Here is a 17924-nt window from a genome sequence, read left to right on the forward strand (position 1 = left end):
GGGCCCTCCCCACTCCCCCCAGGCGCCTCCTGCGCCCTCAAGGCCGCACCGGGCCGGGGCCCCACGCAGCCCCCGGGGCCGCCCCAGCATTACCTCCGCTCTCCGCACCGGGCGGTGCTGCTTTTACGCCCCTTTTGCGACGGCCGGAAAGGAGTCGGCGGCAGCGCGCGCCGGGGGTGGGGCCGGGGCGGCGCGAGGACGGCGCGGGAGCGGCTGAGGTGACGGAGGGGGACGGGGGGACGGGGAGACTCCAACCTGCATCGCTCTCACCCCTGTAACCCCTCGGACAGACCCCTCCAACCTCCCCTTCACCCCCCAGTCACCTTTGTCACCCCCCCAGCGACCCCCCAGTGTTCCTGGGAGATCCCGCGATCTCCCCGTCACCCCTCTTAGCGACCTCCCAGTGTTCCTGTCACCCACCCCCTGTTACCCCCTCCGAGATCCTCTGTCACCCCTCAGGGACCCCGCTTTTCATCCCTCTCAGTGACCTTCCGGTGTTCCCGTCCCCCTGTCAGAGACGCCTTGTCCTCCCTCCGTCGACCGCCCGTTCTCAGTGACCCCACGGCCTCTGTCAGCCCTTATCCCCCCCTCACTGATCCCCCAGTGTCCCCTGACCCCTTCTGTCACCCCCCGCCCCACTGCAGGCCCCCACCGGCTGCCCTGCAGTCCCCACTGCCCTTAGGGACCCCAGGAACCTCAGGTGTTCTCACTCGCTCTCTTGACAAATTCCCCCCACACCCTTTGTGCCCCCCTGTCAGCCCCAGTGACCCCCCCCCATCGCTTCCAGTAACTCCTCTGCCCTGACGACCCCGCTGAGCCCCTCTGCCCCGTCACCTCTGCCCTCAGCCTCTCCTTTCTCCCTTTCATTCCCTTTCCCTCCTTTCCTAAACCTCCCTCCGTCCTGGTTCCTTTTCCCTTTCCTCTCCGATTTCCCCCAGCAGCCTCATTCCCCCCGTGACTCCCGTCCCAGCTGTCTCCTGGGAATCTCCCGGTGGCTCTGCTCTGAGGACTCGGGTGTTTTTAGCTGAATCTGTGTTCAGGCAGGTGGGATCAGCCAGTGCCGTGGGTTCATCCCTGACACAGAGCTCCTGGATCAGCTGGAGCCCCTGGCCACTGTCACAGGGTGCCAGGTGTCCCAAGCAGGCCTGGGGACGTTGTGTCACAGTGTCCCGGGCCTGGCAGTGTTTGCGTTGGCTCCAGGCCATGCTGTGGCTTCCCAGCCGGGGAACAGGAGCAGGGCTACAACACGGAGACCTCCCGGAAGCTTCCCCACAGGACTGAAAGATTTCATGGCAACTTTTTGGGTGTCTGTACTAAAAAAAGCATTCAAAATGAGTCACCTGTCATTAGTGTGCAGCAGGGATGACAGAGGTAACACATTTCCTGCTTCCTTACATCAGTGCTTTAAGGATCAGTGACCTTTACCCGTGGCTTATCAGTGGGACCTGACAGGCAGTTGTGCAGGCTGTTCAGACACAGCCCCATCCACCTCTGTTTGTTTAGGAAGGCACAGACATTCTTCTGGCCTTCTCTCAGCACTGTCCACTGGACAATTTGCTGAAGACAAAAAGAAGTGTCCCTTGGTAGGTCTTTATCTCCACCTGTCTGGCTGACAGAGCAGGGCAGAGGCAGGTTGGCAATCCAGGAATCAGCAGTCATTCAGGAATTTCCCTTTTCCCCACAAAATTCAACCATCTTTGCAGCTGTATCATTCCAGGTGACACAAACTTTCTGCCCTTGATGGTCTTAACCACCTTTCAGTTTCCTTTGGAGTTTCTATTCCACAAACTCCAGCCCGGGCAGGGTGTGGCTGCATTATTGCACTGAGAGAAACACTTCCAAGAGGGTTAAAATCTCCTTTGCTTTTGAAACACTTAGTCCACATGCTCTTGATACTGGAAACAATCTGTGCTAGTTAAAGTGGAGCTTAAAAAAAACCCTTAGAACTCCAAAGTGCCTGAAGATCAGTATAAATGTTTAAGAAAGTCATAACTACATGGAAAATTGAGGCTGGCCATTGCTGTTGTATAATCTGCTTGCAAAGGAGCTTATGTAAAAAAAAAATAGGAGTTTGAGTGTGTTTTCCTTCTTCCTGTTGAAAACAATGGGGTAGGACAAGGTGTTAATAGTAATTTATCTCAGGACCTTGCAGCTAACACATGGCAATTCCTTTCTGCCTCCTGGTGTTTGGAGGCAGAGACAGAGCCTGGGAGTTGGCAGGGACACAGGGCAGCTGCACAGCAGGAAATTGAGACAGCCTGGAGAACATCATGCTCTGACTGTGCCCAGGGATTTGCACAGAGTGAAGCCTATGTTGGGCATGTACAGTCTGCCCCCAGAACAGTGGGAAAAACTGACTTGATTCCACTGTAAAATATTTAATGAGGAGAGAGATGGAGGGAGATAAGAACTCAGGGTAGATCTTGACTGACATAAGAGAATTTAAAGAAGGAAAAATTTATAAAATTGCTTCTAGTGTAAGGAGAGTTAGTGAGGGGGTTTCTGCTGGGGAAAACGAGAGGGGCAGAGCCCAACTGGTGCCATCAGGATGAACCTCCGGGGGGGCTGCAGATTCCTCCTGAGGGACAGCTCTGATCTCTGCTCTCAGTAACCAGGGACAGGACCCCAGGGAAAGGCTGGAGCTGTGTCAGGGGAGGATTAGGCTGGATATCAGGAAAAGGTTCTTCCCCCAGAGGATGCTGGGACTCTGAACAGGCTCCCCGGGGAATGGTCACAGCCCCAAGGCTGCCAGAGCTCCAGGAGTGTTTGGACAGTGCTCTCAGGATTGCACAGGGTGGGGTTGTTGGGGTGTCTGTGCAGGGCCAGAGGTTGGACAGGATGATCCTTGTGAGTCACTTCCATCTCAGGAGATGCCATGATTCCACCAGCCTGCACCTACACTCTCAGTAAGAAGCTGTGCCTCAGCAGTGCTCTGGGCTGTGACTGAAGGTGCTCTTTGTGCCAGACCACATGAAAATGATAAGTCATGTGCAGGGCTCAGCTCTGGGCTTGGTGACAGTTCAGGGTACAGAGATTCCCAGTCCTAACAGAGAGAGGGCTCCTCTGCAGCGCAGCTTGCTTTGGAGCAGACAGTGCTGATGAGCTGCCTGTGTGCACACGGTTATTCTGTAGTAAGGACAATATGCAGGGAGAAATTGGGAATAGCTGTTCTGCCTTACTAAGCTTGTCGTAGCCCAGGTTAATCAGTCTGCACAGGCACGTAAATACCCTCAGCAGGTAGAGAATCTTCATTTTCTGTGAGCTTCATCTCCACAGAGCTTCAGCCCTTCCACATCCACAAAGCAGTACCTCAAACCTGTGGCAGGAGAAATCAGGAGTTAGGAATGTCTGATTAAATGGACAGGCTGGATCCATGGCTGAGGCCAACAGTGGGAGAGTAAACAAGACCAATGCCAGGTTCTGCCCTTGGGTCACAACAGCCCCATAGAATGCTCCCAGCTGGGGAGGGAGTGGCTGGAAAGCTGGGAAAGGATCTGGGAGTGCTGGTAACAGTGGCTGGACATGAGCCTAGGTGGGCAAGTGGGCCAATGACACCTGGGCTCTGCCATGGTGTGTCCAGAAGGCCCAGTGTGGTGCCCTGTGCTGGTGCTGCTGGGGCACTTCCAGTGCTGGGGACAGCTCTGGGCCCCTCCTGACCAGAGAGACACTGAGGGGCTGGAGCGTGTCCAGGGAAGCAAATGTAGCTGGAGAAGGGTTTGGAGCACCAAGAACAGCTGAGGGAGCAGCTGAGGGTTCAGCCTGGAGAAAAGGAGGCTTGGGGGAGACCTGGCTCCACACATCTCCCTGACAGGAGGGGGCAGCCAGGGGTGGGTCAGGCTCTGCTGCCGGGGTGCAAGGGCCAGAACAAGATGAAACGGCATCAAATTGCATCAAGGGAAGTTCAGGTTGGATATTGGGAAAAATTTCTTCCTGGAAAGAGTTGTCCAGCACTGGCACAGGCTGTCCAAGGCAGAGGTGGAGTCACCATCCCTGGAGGGATTTAAAAGCTGTGGATATGGCACCTGGGGATGTGATTTAGTGGTGGTCTTGGCAGTGCCAGAGGAATAGTTAGCCTTGATGATTTTGAGAGCTTTTCCAGCTTAAATGATCCTATGAAACTCAGGTTGCTCCAGCCCCTCTCCAGCCATTGTATTTAGCACTGCACCAGCAGGACATTGGGATGTGTGTCCACAATGAAATGGGAAGTCTTTGTGTTCTGTACCCTTTCTTAGATGAAAGCCATGGTGCTAGGCACTGGTTTTAGTTGCATTCACTTCATCTCTTAAAAGCTCTTCAGTTCAAGTTAAAGGGTTGTGTAGACAACGCCTAAAATCAAAGAGCCTTTAACAGCAGTTTTTCTTCATTTCTACCTCCCCGCCACACACAAGTTTCACTTCTTAACCGCTTGGAATGCAGGAAAAACATTGTGGGGCAGGCTAACAGTCTAATCTTGTGTCCAGTCAGCAGCAGTGACTAACAGAAGGTGCTAAGAAGAGTAAACAAGGCACGAGGTAGAGAAGTACCTCACATCTTGCTTATATGCCTTTATATCTCAGAGAGTCAGAAGAATGAAGCGAACGTGGAGCTTTAGTAGAAAAATGACCATGGATTCCCCTTAAGTGACGTGTCCTCTGATGCCCTTTTTCTCAGGTATGTGGAATGTGGTTGCTTGGTTGGTTGGTTGGTTGTTTTGCAGGGGAAAATCTGTCAGCTCAGAAATAAAATTAAGGCACTATGAATATTTAAATGTGAAAGGAAAAGTATATTCAGACTGACTGCTTGGAGCTGGGAATTACATTCCCAGGTATGTAACATTTCTAACAGAGAATGTCATGCAAAATCTGCATTTCTCTTTCAAATTCCCAATATACTCATACTAGAGATGGGAATATGAAGTCACAGTCATTACTGCATTGCAATCTTAAAATCAAGATCAGGGTTAGGGTTAGGGTTGGCAAACTTAAGATGGCAAACTTTAGCTTAAAAATGGGAAAGAAATCAGGCAACTTGTATTCTGTCAATCTGTTCTTATCCACTATATAGCCTGTTAACCACCTTTACCTGTCACCAACCAGCTTTCTTGCAAACAGCTGAACCTTCACCTCTACAAGGCCATAGTTGTCCATTCTATGCAAGGGTTGTGAAGGTTGACCTGCTCTGATCTCTCACAAGATTCACCCACTTTTGTTTCAACATTTTTCTAGCCATGAGACTTTCTCGCCTTGGTGCTTCTTCTTTCTTCCTTTTCTCTTCCTCCTTTCTTTCAGCCTGTCCACCCCAGGCCATGCCCTTCTGAAACCTCTCAGTGCTGTACTTCCTTCTAATTTGTTTCAACATGATTTTGCTTTACTCACATACAGCTCTTTGCCTGGATGCCCTTGGATGTGCAGTCACCATTATTTGCTCTTCACCTTTGTCCTTTTTCATCTTCCATTTACAGTCTCCAGTTTTAACTATGTTTAAACACTTTTTCTCCTCTTCTCTCCAGTGACCATCAGGAAACACTTTTTCCCTGTGAGGATGACTGGCACTGGTCATCCCAGGCTGCCCAGAAAGGTTGTGGTATCTCCATCGTTGGGGTGTCATCTTGCACTACTAGTTCTGGTAGCCTTGCTTGAGCAGGGGGATGGCCCAGGTGACTTCCAGAGCTCCTTACTCCCACTCAGCCATTCTGGGATGCTGAAATAGCTCTGGTTGTGTTTGAAGCTAGTAGCAAATTACTTTGCTTTTGCAGCAAAAGTAGGGTGGGCTCACAGTTCTCTGTGTGGGCTCACCAGGGTGGCCCTTCTCGCTCTTACACAACTGGGGTGAGACACAGATTTGCTGTCAGGCTGGGATTTAGGGAACTGGACAGTGTGAGTACAGAATCATCATTTCAGTGCACTGCACAGGGATCTTTTCCTCCCTCCTGTAAAACAGCAACTGCTGTGAGCAACACTTGAATTTTAGGGTTGTGGTTGGTAGCAGTGAGCTAAGATAGCTGAGAGGTCGTGAAGCCAGGCTGGATGGAGCTCAGCAATCTGCTCTAGTGAAAGGTGCCCCTGCCCTGTTAATATCAATATTGTTATTATTGATACTACAACCCATGGGAAAGTTCTGATTCGTTCTCCACAAAAGAATTGGGTTTGTGTTCTCAAACCTCCATTGGTGTTATCTTCCAAAAGTTAACTTTACAGCGTAGAATAAATAGATCTAAATGTTACTTCCATTTTTTATTTATTCCAGAATATGGTTTTTTATATATATATTTTCACTGACTTTTCATCCTGAACATTAGTAAATTTAAAAAGCAAACTAATTTTTAAAATTTGTTGCAGAATGGCAAAGTCATTTGAGGTACATCAGCACATAATTTGAGAGAGGCTGTCAGCACATTATTTAGAGACAATGAAATGAGACTCTGAAGCAAAGAGGACTCAGAGTAGAAAATAAGACCTATGTGTGTGCAACTAAACAATAGCAGGGTTAGATGGGATATTGGGATATTCCTCCCTGTGAGGGTGGTGAGGCCCTGGCACAGGTTGTCCAGAGAGCTGTGGCCGCCCCATCCTTGGAAGTGTCAAAGGCCAGGTTGGACAGAGTTTGGAGCAAGCTGGTCTAGTGGAAGGTGTCACTGCCCATGGCAGAGGGTGGAACAAGATGGGGTTTAAAATCCCTCCCAGCCCTGAAACTCTGTAGCATATGTTGAGTCACACAATCTGACAGGGCAGGTATTAAAGTAATTTTGGGTCATTTCCTCTACATCTACCGAGCCAAGTGTTAATGGAAGCTGGCGGCTCCACCACAGCCACCATCAGTCGCAGTGTCAGTGTCTCTGTCAGCTCACTCTACTGACCTGGTGTTGTGACACAAGGCTGAGAAGAAAATGGAGTCACTTACTCACAGTGACCCACTTGACCCTTTTCTGGCAGCAACAAATCCAAGCCACATAGTAAAATGACAGTACTGGTTTCTAATGATCCTCTAAGAATTTCAGAATTAACATTTCCAGATTTAATTCTGCTTATTGATGATTTCTTCTGTGAAGTCAGTGTTCACTTTGGGTTTGCAGGAGAGGACTGAGAGCAATGTCAAACTGCTGTATGGGAAGCAGCCTGCTTCAAGGAAAGCAAAACTTCAGAGTTCTCGTAGTAAAATCCTAGTTAACCTTTGAGAATCTCATTAAACCTTTGAGAACTCTTCAGTAAACCCTTGAGAACTCAGTAACTTTGAGAATCTTAATAAACATTTGAGAACTCTTAGTAAACCTTTGCATTTGGTTCTTCACAGTGTCTGGAGGCAGAAGTCGGCCCATAAATGTGGTGGTTCCAGCAAGGCCTCTCATTCCTGCCCGTGGCGCTGGTTGTGTGGTCAGCAGCATCTTTTGTGTTTTCCTACATTACTGCAATTGTCCTGCACCACGTTGACCCTTTGGTGCCCTACATCAGGTCAGTGATGTCCACCGAGTGTCAGAGCACTAAACTGACCCCCCACTCCTGTGCCTTCTTCCCAACTCCAGACTTAAACAGCAGTTCTTACCCCACAGCTCCAGGTCTAAAGTAACTGTTTATAGCCATTATGTATATAGTTATAGGTGATATTAAACTGACAGATGGGAAATTCAGGTTAAATGTTAGGAAGAAATTCCTTCCCTGTGAGGGTGGTGAGGCCCTGGCACAGGCTGCCCAGAGAAGCTGTGGTTGCCTCATGCCTGGGAGTGTCCAAGGCCAGGTTGGACGGGGCTTGGAGCAACTTGGGATAGTGGAAGGTGTCCCTAGTTGGAATGAGATAGTTGAGATGGACTTTAAGGTCCCTCCCAACCCATTCTGGGATTTATGTGTTACTCTATTTAAAGGTGTCTGGTTTTGTGCAAAGCTCTATGCTTTGGCTCTGTGAACATACCCTTAAAATGATGATGAACAAGGGCACTGGGGGTGCCTCACCACACCCCTGCTCAGAGTGAAGCCACTCACTGCCACCAGGTTTGTTGCACCAGTAAATCCATACTAAAATCTACATTGCCAACTTATTCCATCAAGGCTGATATATATAACTCAAGCTTTGCTCTTTCAGTTTTCCATGTTCTTAATTTTTCCAGTTTTAATCCTTTTTATTCACCTTTTATGGCATCAAGATCAATATGAAGGGCACAGTTTGAATTCTCAGCACGATCATTCCCTGCTCCAAGGCCAGATTGCCTTTACCATGGTGATTTCTACAGTTCTAAAACCAGCACAGCAAAGTTTGAGTAATGAAAAATTCAGTGAAAAACATCCAGAAGGGGCTTTTTTTGCATGTCCTTTGTAGACTGAAATAAGTAAAGCTGTGTTGGAAGTATTTTTAATATAGATATAAATAATATAGGATATGTGTCACTCCATTTATCTTTTCCAGTGATACAGGGACAATACCACCTGAAAGATGCTTATTTGGGATCATGTTAAATGTGTCAACCTTCTTGGGTGAGTACAGAAAGCTGTCCTTGGTGAGCTGCAGGCAGTTCTGGAATGCAGCAGCTTTAAACAAGTTCACTTTCTTCTCCATTAAACAGCCCAGAATTCTTACTCAAAAACTAAATACTGAGCAATAAATCTCAATTCTCTTAAGCAATTCAAAGTGTGTTTCAGGGATGTTATCCAGAATTGCCAGTATGGCAATTGCGGATTCCAGAAGGGCAAAAAATGCATTAAAAAAACTAACAGAAAAGCAAAAGCAATAAAAATGCAAATTCAAGGCAGTCACCTTACCTGTGCTGCAACAATGGAGGGGGGGGGAAACAACCTAATACAGCTTTAAAATTAAATAGATCTGAAAAATCTATTAATTTGACTTGTTTGCCATTATATTATTTCAATTTTATAATTGAAAATCTAGCCTTTCGGCTTTCCTATTTCACTATGCCCTAAAAAAAATCTTGTATATTAAGAGTTGCCTCTGTCACTCAGCATCTTCCCAGGTAAAAAAAGACACTGCTCCACAGCAGGAATCTTACTGCCTGTGGCTCTCTTTGGCAGGGATAGCCACCATGTACGTCCGGTACAAACAAGTGTCTGCCCTGAGCCCAGAAAAACTCAAGATCCTCAGGTTGAATAAGCTGGGCCTCGTGCTGGGATGGATGAGTTGCTTTGGACTCTGCATTATTGCCAATTTCCAGGTTTGTGCTCCACCTGCACTGCTCTACTCCTGCCAGAGCTGTGTCTGTTCTGAGATCCCTGATAAACTGGGGGTTTACAGAAAGCAACTTTCCAAGGCAAACTGCTTTTTTGTCAAATTTTCTACAGAGAACGGTTAAAAAATAGAAGGTTTGGCTTATAATTTGTTAGTTATTCCTTATGTGCTTTGGGACTTATGAGCAGCTGTTCATGACATTTCAAAACATTCATAACCACCAAGCATTGCAGAAGCCACACTTGGATCTCCTTCCAGGTGGGTTGAAAGCCTGAGATCCAGATTGAAAGCCTACAACTGTGGCTCAGGAGAATAAGGTACCAAATAGTAAAAACTTGTTACAACTAGAAGTAAAGCCCACAAAACCATCCAACCCCACAAGCCCAGTTCTGGAAAACCTGCTCTCTCGGGTAGATTTTCCTTCAAACCTTCTCAAATTCTTGAAAATTCTGCAAAATTAATTCTTTTGATTTTCTCCATCCCAGGTCTCTATTTTTTTTTCTCCTCAATCTTTTCCACTCCAAAAAAACCAAATCTGATATTCTCACCCATCGCACCATGAACAGGTCCCCATTGTTGGCTTTATTTGCCAGGTGATTGTATAATTGCCAGCCTGACTACATTAATTACCTGATGGGTTTGGGAGCTTTGTTGTAGTGCCTGTAGCCACCATAGGCTGTGGTGTCACCTTGGACTCTGGCTGGATTAGGAACAGGGAAAACCAAAGTGGAAAAGCTCATGGGAGGGGAAGCTCCACCTTTTCCCTAGCACAGCTTCTCAAGTGCTTCAGCAGCCCCTGTCTTAGAAACCTCAGCACTCTCATTCTAGGAATTTTTTCTTTTGGAGGCCTCAATCTATTTACTATTTTCTAGAGCCCTCAGAGGTCCCAGCCTCCCATTCCACACCAACCAAGAAGAATCCTCCAGGCTCTGCTCAACTCCATGATTTCCCTCCACTGCCCTCAAGAAAGGGTTTTTCTACTTTCTATTTCACAATAATCAAAATCCAGGATGTGCATGTTGATTTGATAACAGTTCGTGTATCATTTAATCTTGAGCAAAACAAAAGTTGGAAGTGATGCACCTGCATGTCACCCTGAAATCCATTGGTGATTGAAGACCCCAAATTGTGAAAACAGAGAGTTTCTCTCTGCTGACACCTCCCTGCACAGCACATGATTTTGGAGGACACACCTTTGCTTATTTCTTAAATAAAAATTCTCACTGTGAATGCAGCACTTAAAATTCGTTTGTGCAAAGAAAGTGCACAAGGAAAATCTTGATCCTAAGAGTTACTCAGTAAGATACACAGAGAACCTCATGTTTTAGGGCAGAAAACATCTGCACAATTGGGGTGCAGGAGGCTGCCAGGCCTTGCCTTGTGAAACAAGTCAGATGACACTTTTTGTTCCCTGTCTCTGGCTCATGTGCTAAGGTGGGGGTGAGAGGAAAGGGCTGAAGACACATGGGTTTTCACACACATATATTTTAAAAATAAAATTTCAGTTGGGTTGGGTTTTTTGGAATATCTTCCGGTTTTAGTTATTTTTGCTATCTGACACTTGGTTCTCCTGGTGATGTCTTTAAGTATTGCTGCTTGATTGAACCTTGTTCCCTCAGAGTATTCCAAGATACTAATTTGACAAACAATCTTTATTCAAACCACAGTTCATTCAGAAAAATGCAAAATCTCATTATTTATAATCCAAAATTGGGTACTAGAATCGTATTGTGTCTGTCCTGTCTTTCATAGGTGCACGGGTTCCTGGGGTAGAAATGTTGTCACTCCCATTCCCTGCCCACCTGCAGGGATTCTCTCACCTAGTTCCTGTGATATTGTCCATTTATGAGAAAAGCTCTCACAAATTCGTCTACTGAAGGTACAACTGTGACCTGTAACTTCACAAGAATTTAACAAAACCAGAAATTCCAGAGGCTGGCAGGTTCTGGCTTCTAGACATCTCCCAGTGGGGCTTCCAAGAAAAGTCTCCTGAGGACTGGTACAGTCCAGAACTGCTTAGCTCGGGATGGGAGAAGGTCACTGAGGGGTGTATGCCAGAGGTTTACAGAAGAAAATGAAACCAGGTTTTCACAGGCAGCACTTTCTTCCCCTAGAAATGCATCCTGTACTATATCCACGTGCTGGGAGCCTGCCTGACCTTCGGGGTGGGGTCCATTTACATGCTGGTTCAGACCATCCTGTCCTACCTGATGCAGCCAGAACTTCACAGCAAAGACATCTTCTGGGCCCGCCTGGCTGTGTTCCTGTGGAGCTGTTCCAGCATCCTGAGCAGTATCCTTTGGCTGGGCAGTGGCACCAAAACCCAGCAGCCTCCACAGGATTTACACCTACTTGAACTGAACCACTGCCATGTGCCCCAAGAGGCCTATCATCCTTGATTGTACAGTCTTAGTGTGCCCTGTTCTGTATTCCAACCTGGGAATTTCAGGGAAAGTAGTTAATCCCTTTATTTCTTTTAATATCTCTCCTGGATATTTAAAAAAAAAGTAAGAGGAATGGTTACTACCCTTTCTCCTCCCCTTTCCTACTGAAAATAGGAAAAATGAGAGTTCTGACTGAATCCCCAAGAGGTCTGACTGAATTAAGAAATATGGAGCCAAAGGAAATTGTGCTTAAGGGATGGGTGTTTCAATGGGGGAAAATAACAGGTAAGAAACTAAAGTGTGTTCCTGAGGACAGGAATGGTGCAGAGTGTTAGAGTTGGATACAACTGAAAAAGAACCCCAGAACGTAGCACAAGAAGAAATATACTAACAGACCATGTGGAGCAGGGCTGGCTGTGCCAGCTGGCTCCGGAACAGGGATGATGTGCTGGCACTTGCCAGAGGGACAAGTCTGGGGCACATTTTAAGGGTGAATCAGAGGGCATTTTGACCTCTGATCTCCTCCCTGCCCATCCTGCAGTTCAAAAAACAAGGTATTTCTGACTGGCATTCCCTACCAGCTTCCCTCAGCATCAGAATCCATCACCCCCTTTAGCTCTGAATTCCAAGTGCTGGAAGCAACTGTGGGGTTTAGAGAAAGAGAAACACAGAATGGTTTACATTGAAAGGACCTTCTAGTCCTGCCGTCTTGCAGTGGGAATCCATTCCCATTTATCCATTTATTTATATACAAACGTGGGCAAACCCACTCAGAAACAGAGGCGTTTTTCCTCTCCTGAATCATTGAGACAGTCAGGAGACTGCACCAGAACAGTTCCCCTGCTCACCACAATGGACTTAAACATTGGATTTAAAAATTAAACTCAGTTTTTGTGTCAGACAGGACAACACCACACCTGAATTTCAGAGACACAAGTTGCAAAACCCATTGCTTAAACACTGTCCCATCTGCAGCTGTATCCAGGTGTGGAGTCCCTGCAGCCCCTCGACATAATACCCAGGGTCTGGCCTTGGCAGGACAGACCATAGTTCCCTGCCCAGCCTGGGAGAGGGGACTTCCCAATGGTGCTCCGCACACGATGGTTTACCCAGTTTCCCCCCTCCCTAATGCCCCTGGCCCTTGATTTCTCCTTTCCTCTGCATCTCTGTTGGCTGTGGGACGCAGTGACCGGCCCTGTCTTCCCTGTGGGACACTGACCTTACCTGTCCCTTGCTCCACCCCAATACCTCAAGGTCTTTGGCTGCTGAACCTCATACTCAGGCCTGAGACCTGCACATGCTCAGCCCTTCTGGCTTTGGGTTTCCCTTCGGCTCCTGGTAATAAACCTGGCTGGAGCTGATCTAGTGCCAAGGCCTTCTGCCTCTCCTGGCTGAGCCGGCCATGAGGCGTGTGTGGGTGTGTGAGCTGACTGCTTTGCCTGAGTTTCCCCAAGTGGCCTTTCCACCCAAGAGGCTTATTGGGGTCTAGGCTCTAGCTGCACTCCTAAATAACACAATGTCACATCCAGGCCCCTGATTTAATCCCCACCAATCCCACCAGCCTTATTTCCAGGCTGGCAGCCAGTACCAACACTGAACTATGTGTCCCATTACCCAAGGCTGGCGCATCTTGCTGGGCTCCCGTCCCTGCTGCTGCAGGATTACAGAACCTGTAGGAGTCAGAGGAGCAGGGACAGTGGGGCACAGGCTTGTTATCCATCACGAAGGATCCTCACCTGCTGAGGGGCCTTGGCAGACAGCAAGGAAATCATCTGAGAAACTTGGAGAATTGTTGTATTTAACAGAAAATTTTGGTATTGGCAAACAAGATTTTCAGCTTTGAATAGGGAGGAACCAAACTGGGGGGGAACTAAAATATGTTCTATGAACAATATGATCTGCTGCAAGTTACGTTCCTCTTACAGAGGCCAAAAGCCCACAAACCTCAAATCTGTAAAGGTTTTTGTGCCAATGTAGTCTAACCAAAATTATAGGGAAGTTGTAGAAACAATGATGTATTCATATATAGCAATGAAAGGGGAAGAAAAGGGAAATTATTGTTCTAAATTAACAGCTCATAATGTAATACGGGAAAGATGGAGAAAGGGAGAAGTCTGTGGCCTTGGGTTAAAAGGCTGTAACAGGTACTGGAAGACAGAAGGAAATGTATTTTGTGTTAGCTCTGGGGTCACAGCAGTGCCCATCCCCTGTGCTGGTGCTGCTGGGGCACTTCCAGTCCTGGGTACAGCTCTGGGCCTCTCCTGACCAGAGAGACACTGAGGGGCTGGAGCATGTCCAGGGAAGGGAATGGAGCTGGGGAAGGGAATGGAGCACAAGGAACAGCTGAGGGAGCTGGGAAAGGGGCTCAGCCTGGAGAAAAGGAGGCTCAGGGGGGACCTTCTGGCTCCACACAACTCCCTGACAGGAGGGGACAGCCAGGATGGGGTTGTGCTCTGCTGACAGGGAACAAGGGCCAGGAGAAGAGGAAATGGCCTCAACCTGTGCCAGGGGAGGTTCAGGTTGGATATTGGGGAAAGTTTCTTCCTAGAAAGGGTGGTCAGGCACTGGCCCAACTGCCCAGGGCAATGGTGGAGTCACCATTCCTGGAGAGATTTAAAAGGCACGTGGATGTGGCACTTAAAGGACATGGGTTTATGGTGGCTTTCGCCTTGGGGAACACTTGGACTCAACCTCAGAGGTCTTTTTCAAACTAAACAATTCTCTGAATCTATGAAAATACTCCTGGTCCTGTGGTGGAGTGTAACAGCAAAAGTGCCAGCCCAGCCCAGAGCAAGGCATTTGATGACCGACTGTAATGAGGGGGGGCAGGGGGAGGGGATGGGAACCAGTTATTTTTATATCACAATGACTGATTCTTCCCACTGCAGCAGGTACTCAGGCAGATAAGAAACAGCTCCTAGAGCTGTCCAGTTCAATTAGCAGCAAATCGGGTGTCTATGGTCCAATCAGTAACCAGAGCTCCTAAACCACTCATGAGCATTTTTTAATAAGCTTTGGAAGTCTGGCCATGTTTTTGCCAGGAAGTTCAGCCTTGTTCACCACAAAAATTAATCTTTCACATCAGGAGGCTCTTGATGTTTAATCTCATTAACCACTGAAGAAGTTAATATCTTAATCCTGTGAAAATCAGGTTGTCTGTAAATTAATGATCTGAGTTTTGGTTGTTGTGTTGCAGGAGCACTTTTTTGGGTACCTTCCCTCTGTAAGATGTTGCAAAAGTGACGTCAAACACTCCAGAAAGATCTGGGTCTTGGATTAAATGGGGGATCATTGTCACGTGGGGTGAAATCCAAAGCACTTATCAAACCTTGACTAAGAGGGAAACAGAAAAGCCAAAAATCCTCTTTGTTGCAGGTGATACAAGATTCCAACCTGTGGGCCACAGCAAGTATTCAAGGTGGTTGACACGTTGAAAAGCCATCAGAGAAAGAGACCTAGACTCCTACTAGGGTGGGAAATACCAGTAAAACTAAATTAAAATGCTCAGCAAAGTGCTCACATCTGATCATAGCTTTAGCACTTCCATGAGTGAGCTGTGTTTGATCAGACGTATAGCACGAGGCAGCACACAGAGAACAGAAATAATGGATTTAGGTTCAAATTAACCTTTTCACATGACAGTAACTGGTGGGTTGGGACAAGCTACGGTTGAAGGGCACAGTGTCCATGGCACTACTACTGCCCCTCAGGCTGAGACCTCACAGCCTCAGCTCGACAGTCGTCAAGTTCCATGTTCCTCATTCTTGGCCTTGAATCTTCCTTAACCTCCTCCCTCAGTGTTTGTGTCCTCGGTTGTGTTGTACAGTGGCCTGTATGGACAGAACCTGGTGCAGAAGCTGCACTGGAACTCCCAGGAAAGAGTAAGTGGTTGGAGGGGGAGGAGTGGAGACCAAATCCAGCTGGATTTGGAGGGACAGGTGGGAACTTCTTGCAGCTCACAACACAGTCTGGGGTGGGAGAGGAGAGAGCTGTGCCAGCCGAACCAGCCAGCAGCTCCTTGGAATTGTGGGATCCTAGACTGGAGTGGGTTGGGAGGGACCTTAAAGCCCATCCAGTCCCAGCCCCTACTATGGGCAGGGACACCTCCCACCATCCCAGGTTGCTCCAAGCCCTGTCGAACCTGGCCTTGGACTTCCAGGGATGGGGCAGCCACAGCTGCTTTGGGGAAGCTGTGCCAGCATTTGCTGAAGTTCTGATCTCACAAAACTGTTGGATCTTCAAGTGTAACTCTAGATTTATTCCTCCTGCATCTTGAGGAGGGCTTTGAACCTTCCTGCTCTTTGTTAGTTGAGCTCTGGGTTGAGCGTTCAGGTTTTGCAGGTGGATATTAAATTCCCAGTGGGCATCATCCCAGTTGGAGCAGGTTTTTTCCTGGTCATTCTCATTCTTCAGCACTTCCTTCCTGAAGATTCCAGATACAACAAGAGATTTTGGTCACCAGTGGGGATAGTTGTGGATGCAGGATCTCACATGGGATGTCACCAGTCACAAGCCATCCTTGTGCCACTGCAGGTCCAGAGCAGTTCTCACACGGATTTTTTCCCCTCTGTAACACAGGGCTACACCCCCCACATCATCAGCACCGTCTCAGAATGGTCACTGGCATTCTCCTTCCTCAGCTTCTTCCTCACCTACATCCGTGACTTCCAGGTAAAAGGAAGTTAATGTTCCCTGGTTCTGAATAGCCCAATGTGGTACAGCAGGGCAATCTTCGATTTTATGGGATCATGGAATCATTTTGGTTGGAGAAGACATTTAAGGTGATGGAGTCCAGCCATTAACCTGGCATGGATCAGTCACCAGGGCTGGAGACCCATGAGCAGCTCTAAGTGACCCCTACAGAGTCTGTGTTACCTGCTGTTACCTGTCTGTGGCACCCCTACTGTGTTACCACAGCTCCAGCATCAGGCTGGCTTTAACTGGCCTTGACTAGTCCTGACTGGCTTCACTTCCAGACCTGTCACAGCCACAGGGTCCTTTCCTCCAGGACAAGGCAAATGCTGGAGCCAGTCCAGAGCACAACTAGGAGCCAGGCACATGGTTCTGAGCTGATCTGTTGGTGTTTCCAAAAATCTTTGGTGTTTCCTCAGGCCACTGAACCTCCCAGTGCCAAGGCAGTGAGGGAGCCACTCACAGGGACTCCCTTTGCTTTCCCTCCACAGAAAATCTCCCTGCGAGCCGTGGTCAGCCTGCAGGGCCAGACCCTGCATGAGAGCCCAGGGAGCTTCAGGGCAGAAGAGCAGGCACTGCTCGTAGCAGGGAGCATCTGATGGATGAAGAGAACTCAGGAATTTAATAGCAATAGCAGCTGTTATTTCTAAGCATTTATTTTATATGAAAAAGTATTAAGTGATTGTCTTGTACTTGACATCAAGGGCTTTGCTACTAACCCACAGCAATGCAAATGTTACCAGTACTGTGAATAAGTCTGTGACATTTCTACATTTTCCAATGTTATGAAGGATTAAATGAAGGTTATTAATGAGTTGTGTCTCCTCATCTCTTCCTCCACACCCAGTTTGACCTCCCTGGCTCTCCTCTCTCCATTGCTCCTCAGGCTAAATCCTTTTGAATGGCAGAGCCTCCAGCCTCACTTCTGCTCCCCTTGGGCCCAGGGGGCTGATCCATGCCCTGCACTTTGGGCCAGATGGGATGGACCCCAAAGCCACCCCATCCTTTGAGCAGCCCATAGGGAAAAACCTCTTCATACCACAGCCTGCTCTGGAAGTCAAGAGGCAGCTGAGCAGTTCCCTCCTGATGCAAGGGCAGCCCTGTGCTGGCTCTGGAGAGGAGTGACAGGGAGCAGCATGAACCACACAGGCATGGAATCCCAGAAGGGTTTGACTCGGAAGGGACCTTAAAGCCCATCCCATTCCAGCCCCTGCCATGTGCAAGGACACCTTCCATTGGAGCAGCTTGTTCCAGGCCCTGTCCAACGTGGCCTTCCCTCCCTCCCTCCCTCCCTCTCTCCCCTGGCAGTTGTTGGAGCTGATGAGCAGGTTGACCCAGGAATTCTCATGCCAAGCATCCCTGTTGCACAGGTGGAAGAGTTAGACAAGGCAGCCCGTGTCCTCCTGTTCCCTCCCAAGCCAAAAGCTTTCTCTTAAACACCCGAGAGTGCAACCCCTGTTCTCGTGTCCTTGACATCCTTGGTGCTCCCTGAGAGCCTCCAACCAAAGCCAGCTGCTCCTTCCTCCAGCTGCTTCCAGCAGCTCCCAGAGTGCTGACAGCCCTTATCCCAACCATGTGGAGTGTCTGTGTGCTCCAGAGGCCAAGCTCCACAAGCCTCTAAGTGCCAGACACACCAGCTGGTTCCAGGATCAATCCATAGGGACAACCTCCCACATTCCAGTCATGCCCAGATCAAGCCAG

The 17924-nt window shown here is 48.3% G+C and overlaps 2 protein-coding genes across 2 annotated transcripts in view; one reads left to right on the forward strand and one right to left on the reverse strand.

Moving 5' to 3' along the window:
- CEPT1 (choline/ethanolamine phosphotransferase 1) overlaps positions 1 to 138 on the reverse strand; it is a 29987-nt gene extending 29849 nt beyond the window's left edge. Inside the window, exon 1 of the mRNA XM_066204172.1 lies at positions 94 to 138. The gene's annotated coding sequence lies outside the window, so the exon portion shown is untranslated. The remainder of the gene's footprint in view (positions 1 to 93) is intronic.
- Positions 130 to 17037, forward strand: DRAM2 (DNA damage regulated autophagy modulator 2). Its single transcript, XM_066204174.1, has 9 exons — positions 130 to 218; positions 4557 to 4650; positions 7270 to 7427; positions 8374 to 8441; positions 8994 to 9133; positions 11262 to 11439; positions 15330 to 15412; positions 16110 to 16202; positions 16715 to 17037. Exons 3-9 carry the CDS (start codon positions 7297 to 7299, stop codon positions 16820 to 16822), a joined length of 801 nt encoding a protein of 266 aa, XP_066060271.1. The 5' UTR covers positions 130 to 218; positions 4557 to 4650; positions 7270 to 7296; the 3' UTR covers positions 16823 to 17037.
- The last annotated feature ends 887 nt before the right edge of the window (positions 17038 to 17924 follow it).

Source organism: Chamaea fasciata, unplaced genomic scaffold (assembly GCF_029207755.1).
Source record: "Chamaea fasciata isolate MVZ Bird 193981 ecotype frontalis unplaced genomic scaffold, bChaFas1.0.hap1 SCAF_25, whole genome shotgun sequence".
Classification (NCBI taxonomy): Eukaryota; Metazoa; Chordata; class Aves; order Passeriformes; family Sylviidae; genus Chamaea; species Chamaea fasciata.

Bases quoted from the DNA above. Each gene is read 5' to 3' on its own strand.
- DRAM2 (XM_066204174.1), top strand. From the start codon at position 7,297: ATGTGGTGGTTCCAGCAAGGCCTCTCATTCCTGCCCGTGGCGCTGGTT. The intron at 7,428-8,373 runs GTCAGTGATGTC...TATCTTTTCCAG, and splicing joins CCTTTGGTGCCCTACATCAG to TGATACAGGGACAATACCAC. The intron at 16,203-16,714 runs GTAAAAGGAAGT...TTCCCTCCACAG, and splicing joins CCTACATCCGTGACTTCCAG to AAAATCTCCCTGCGAGCCGT.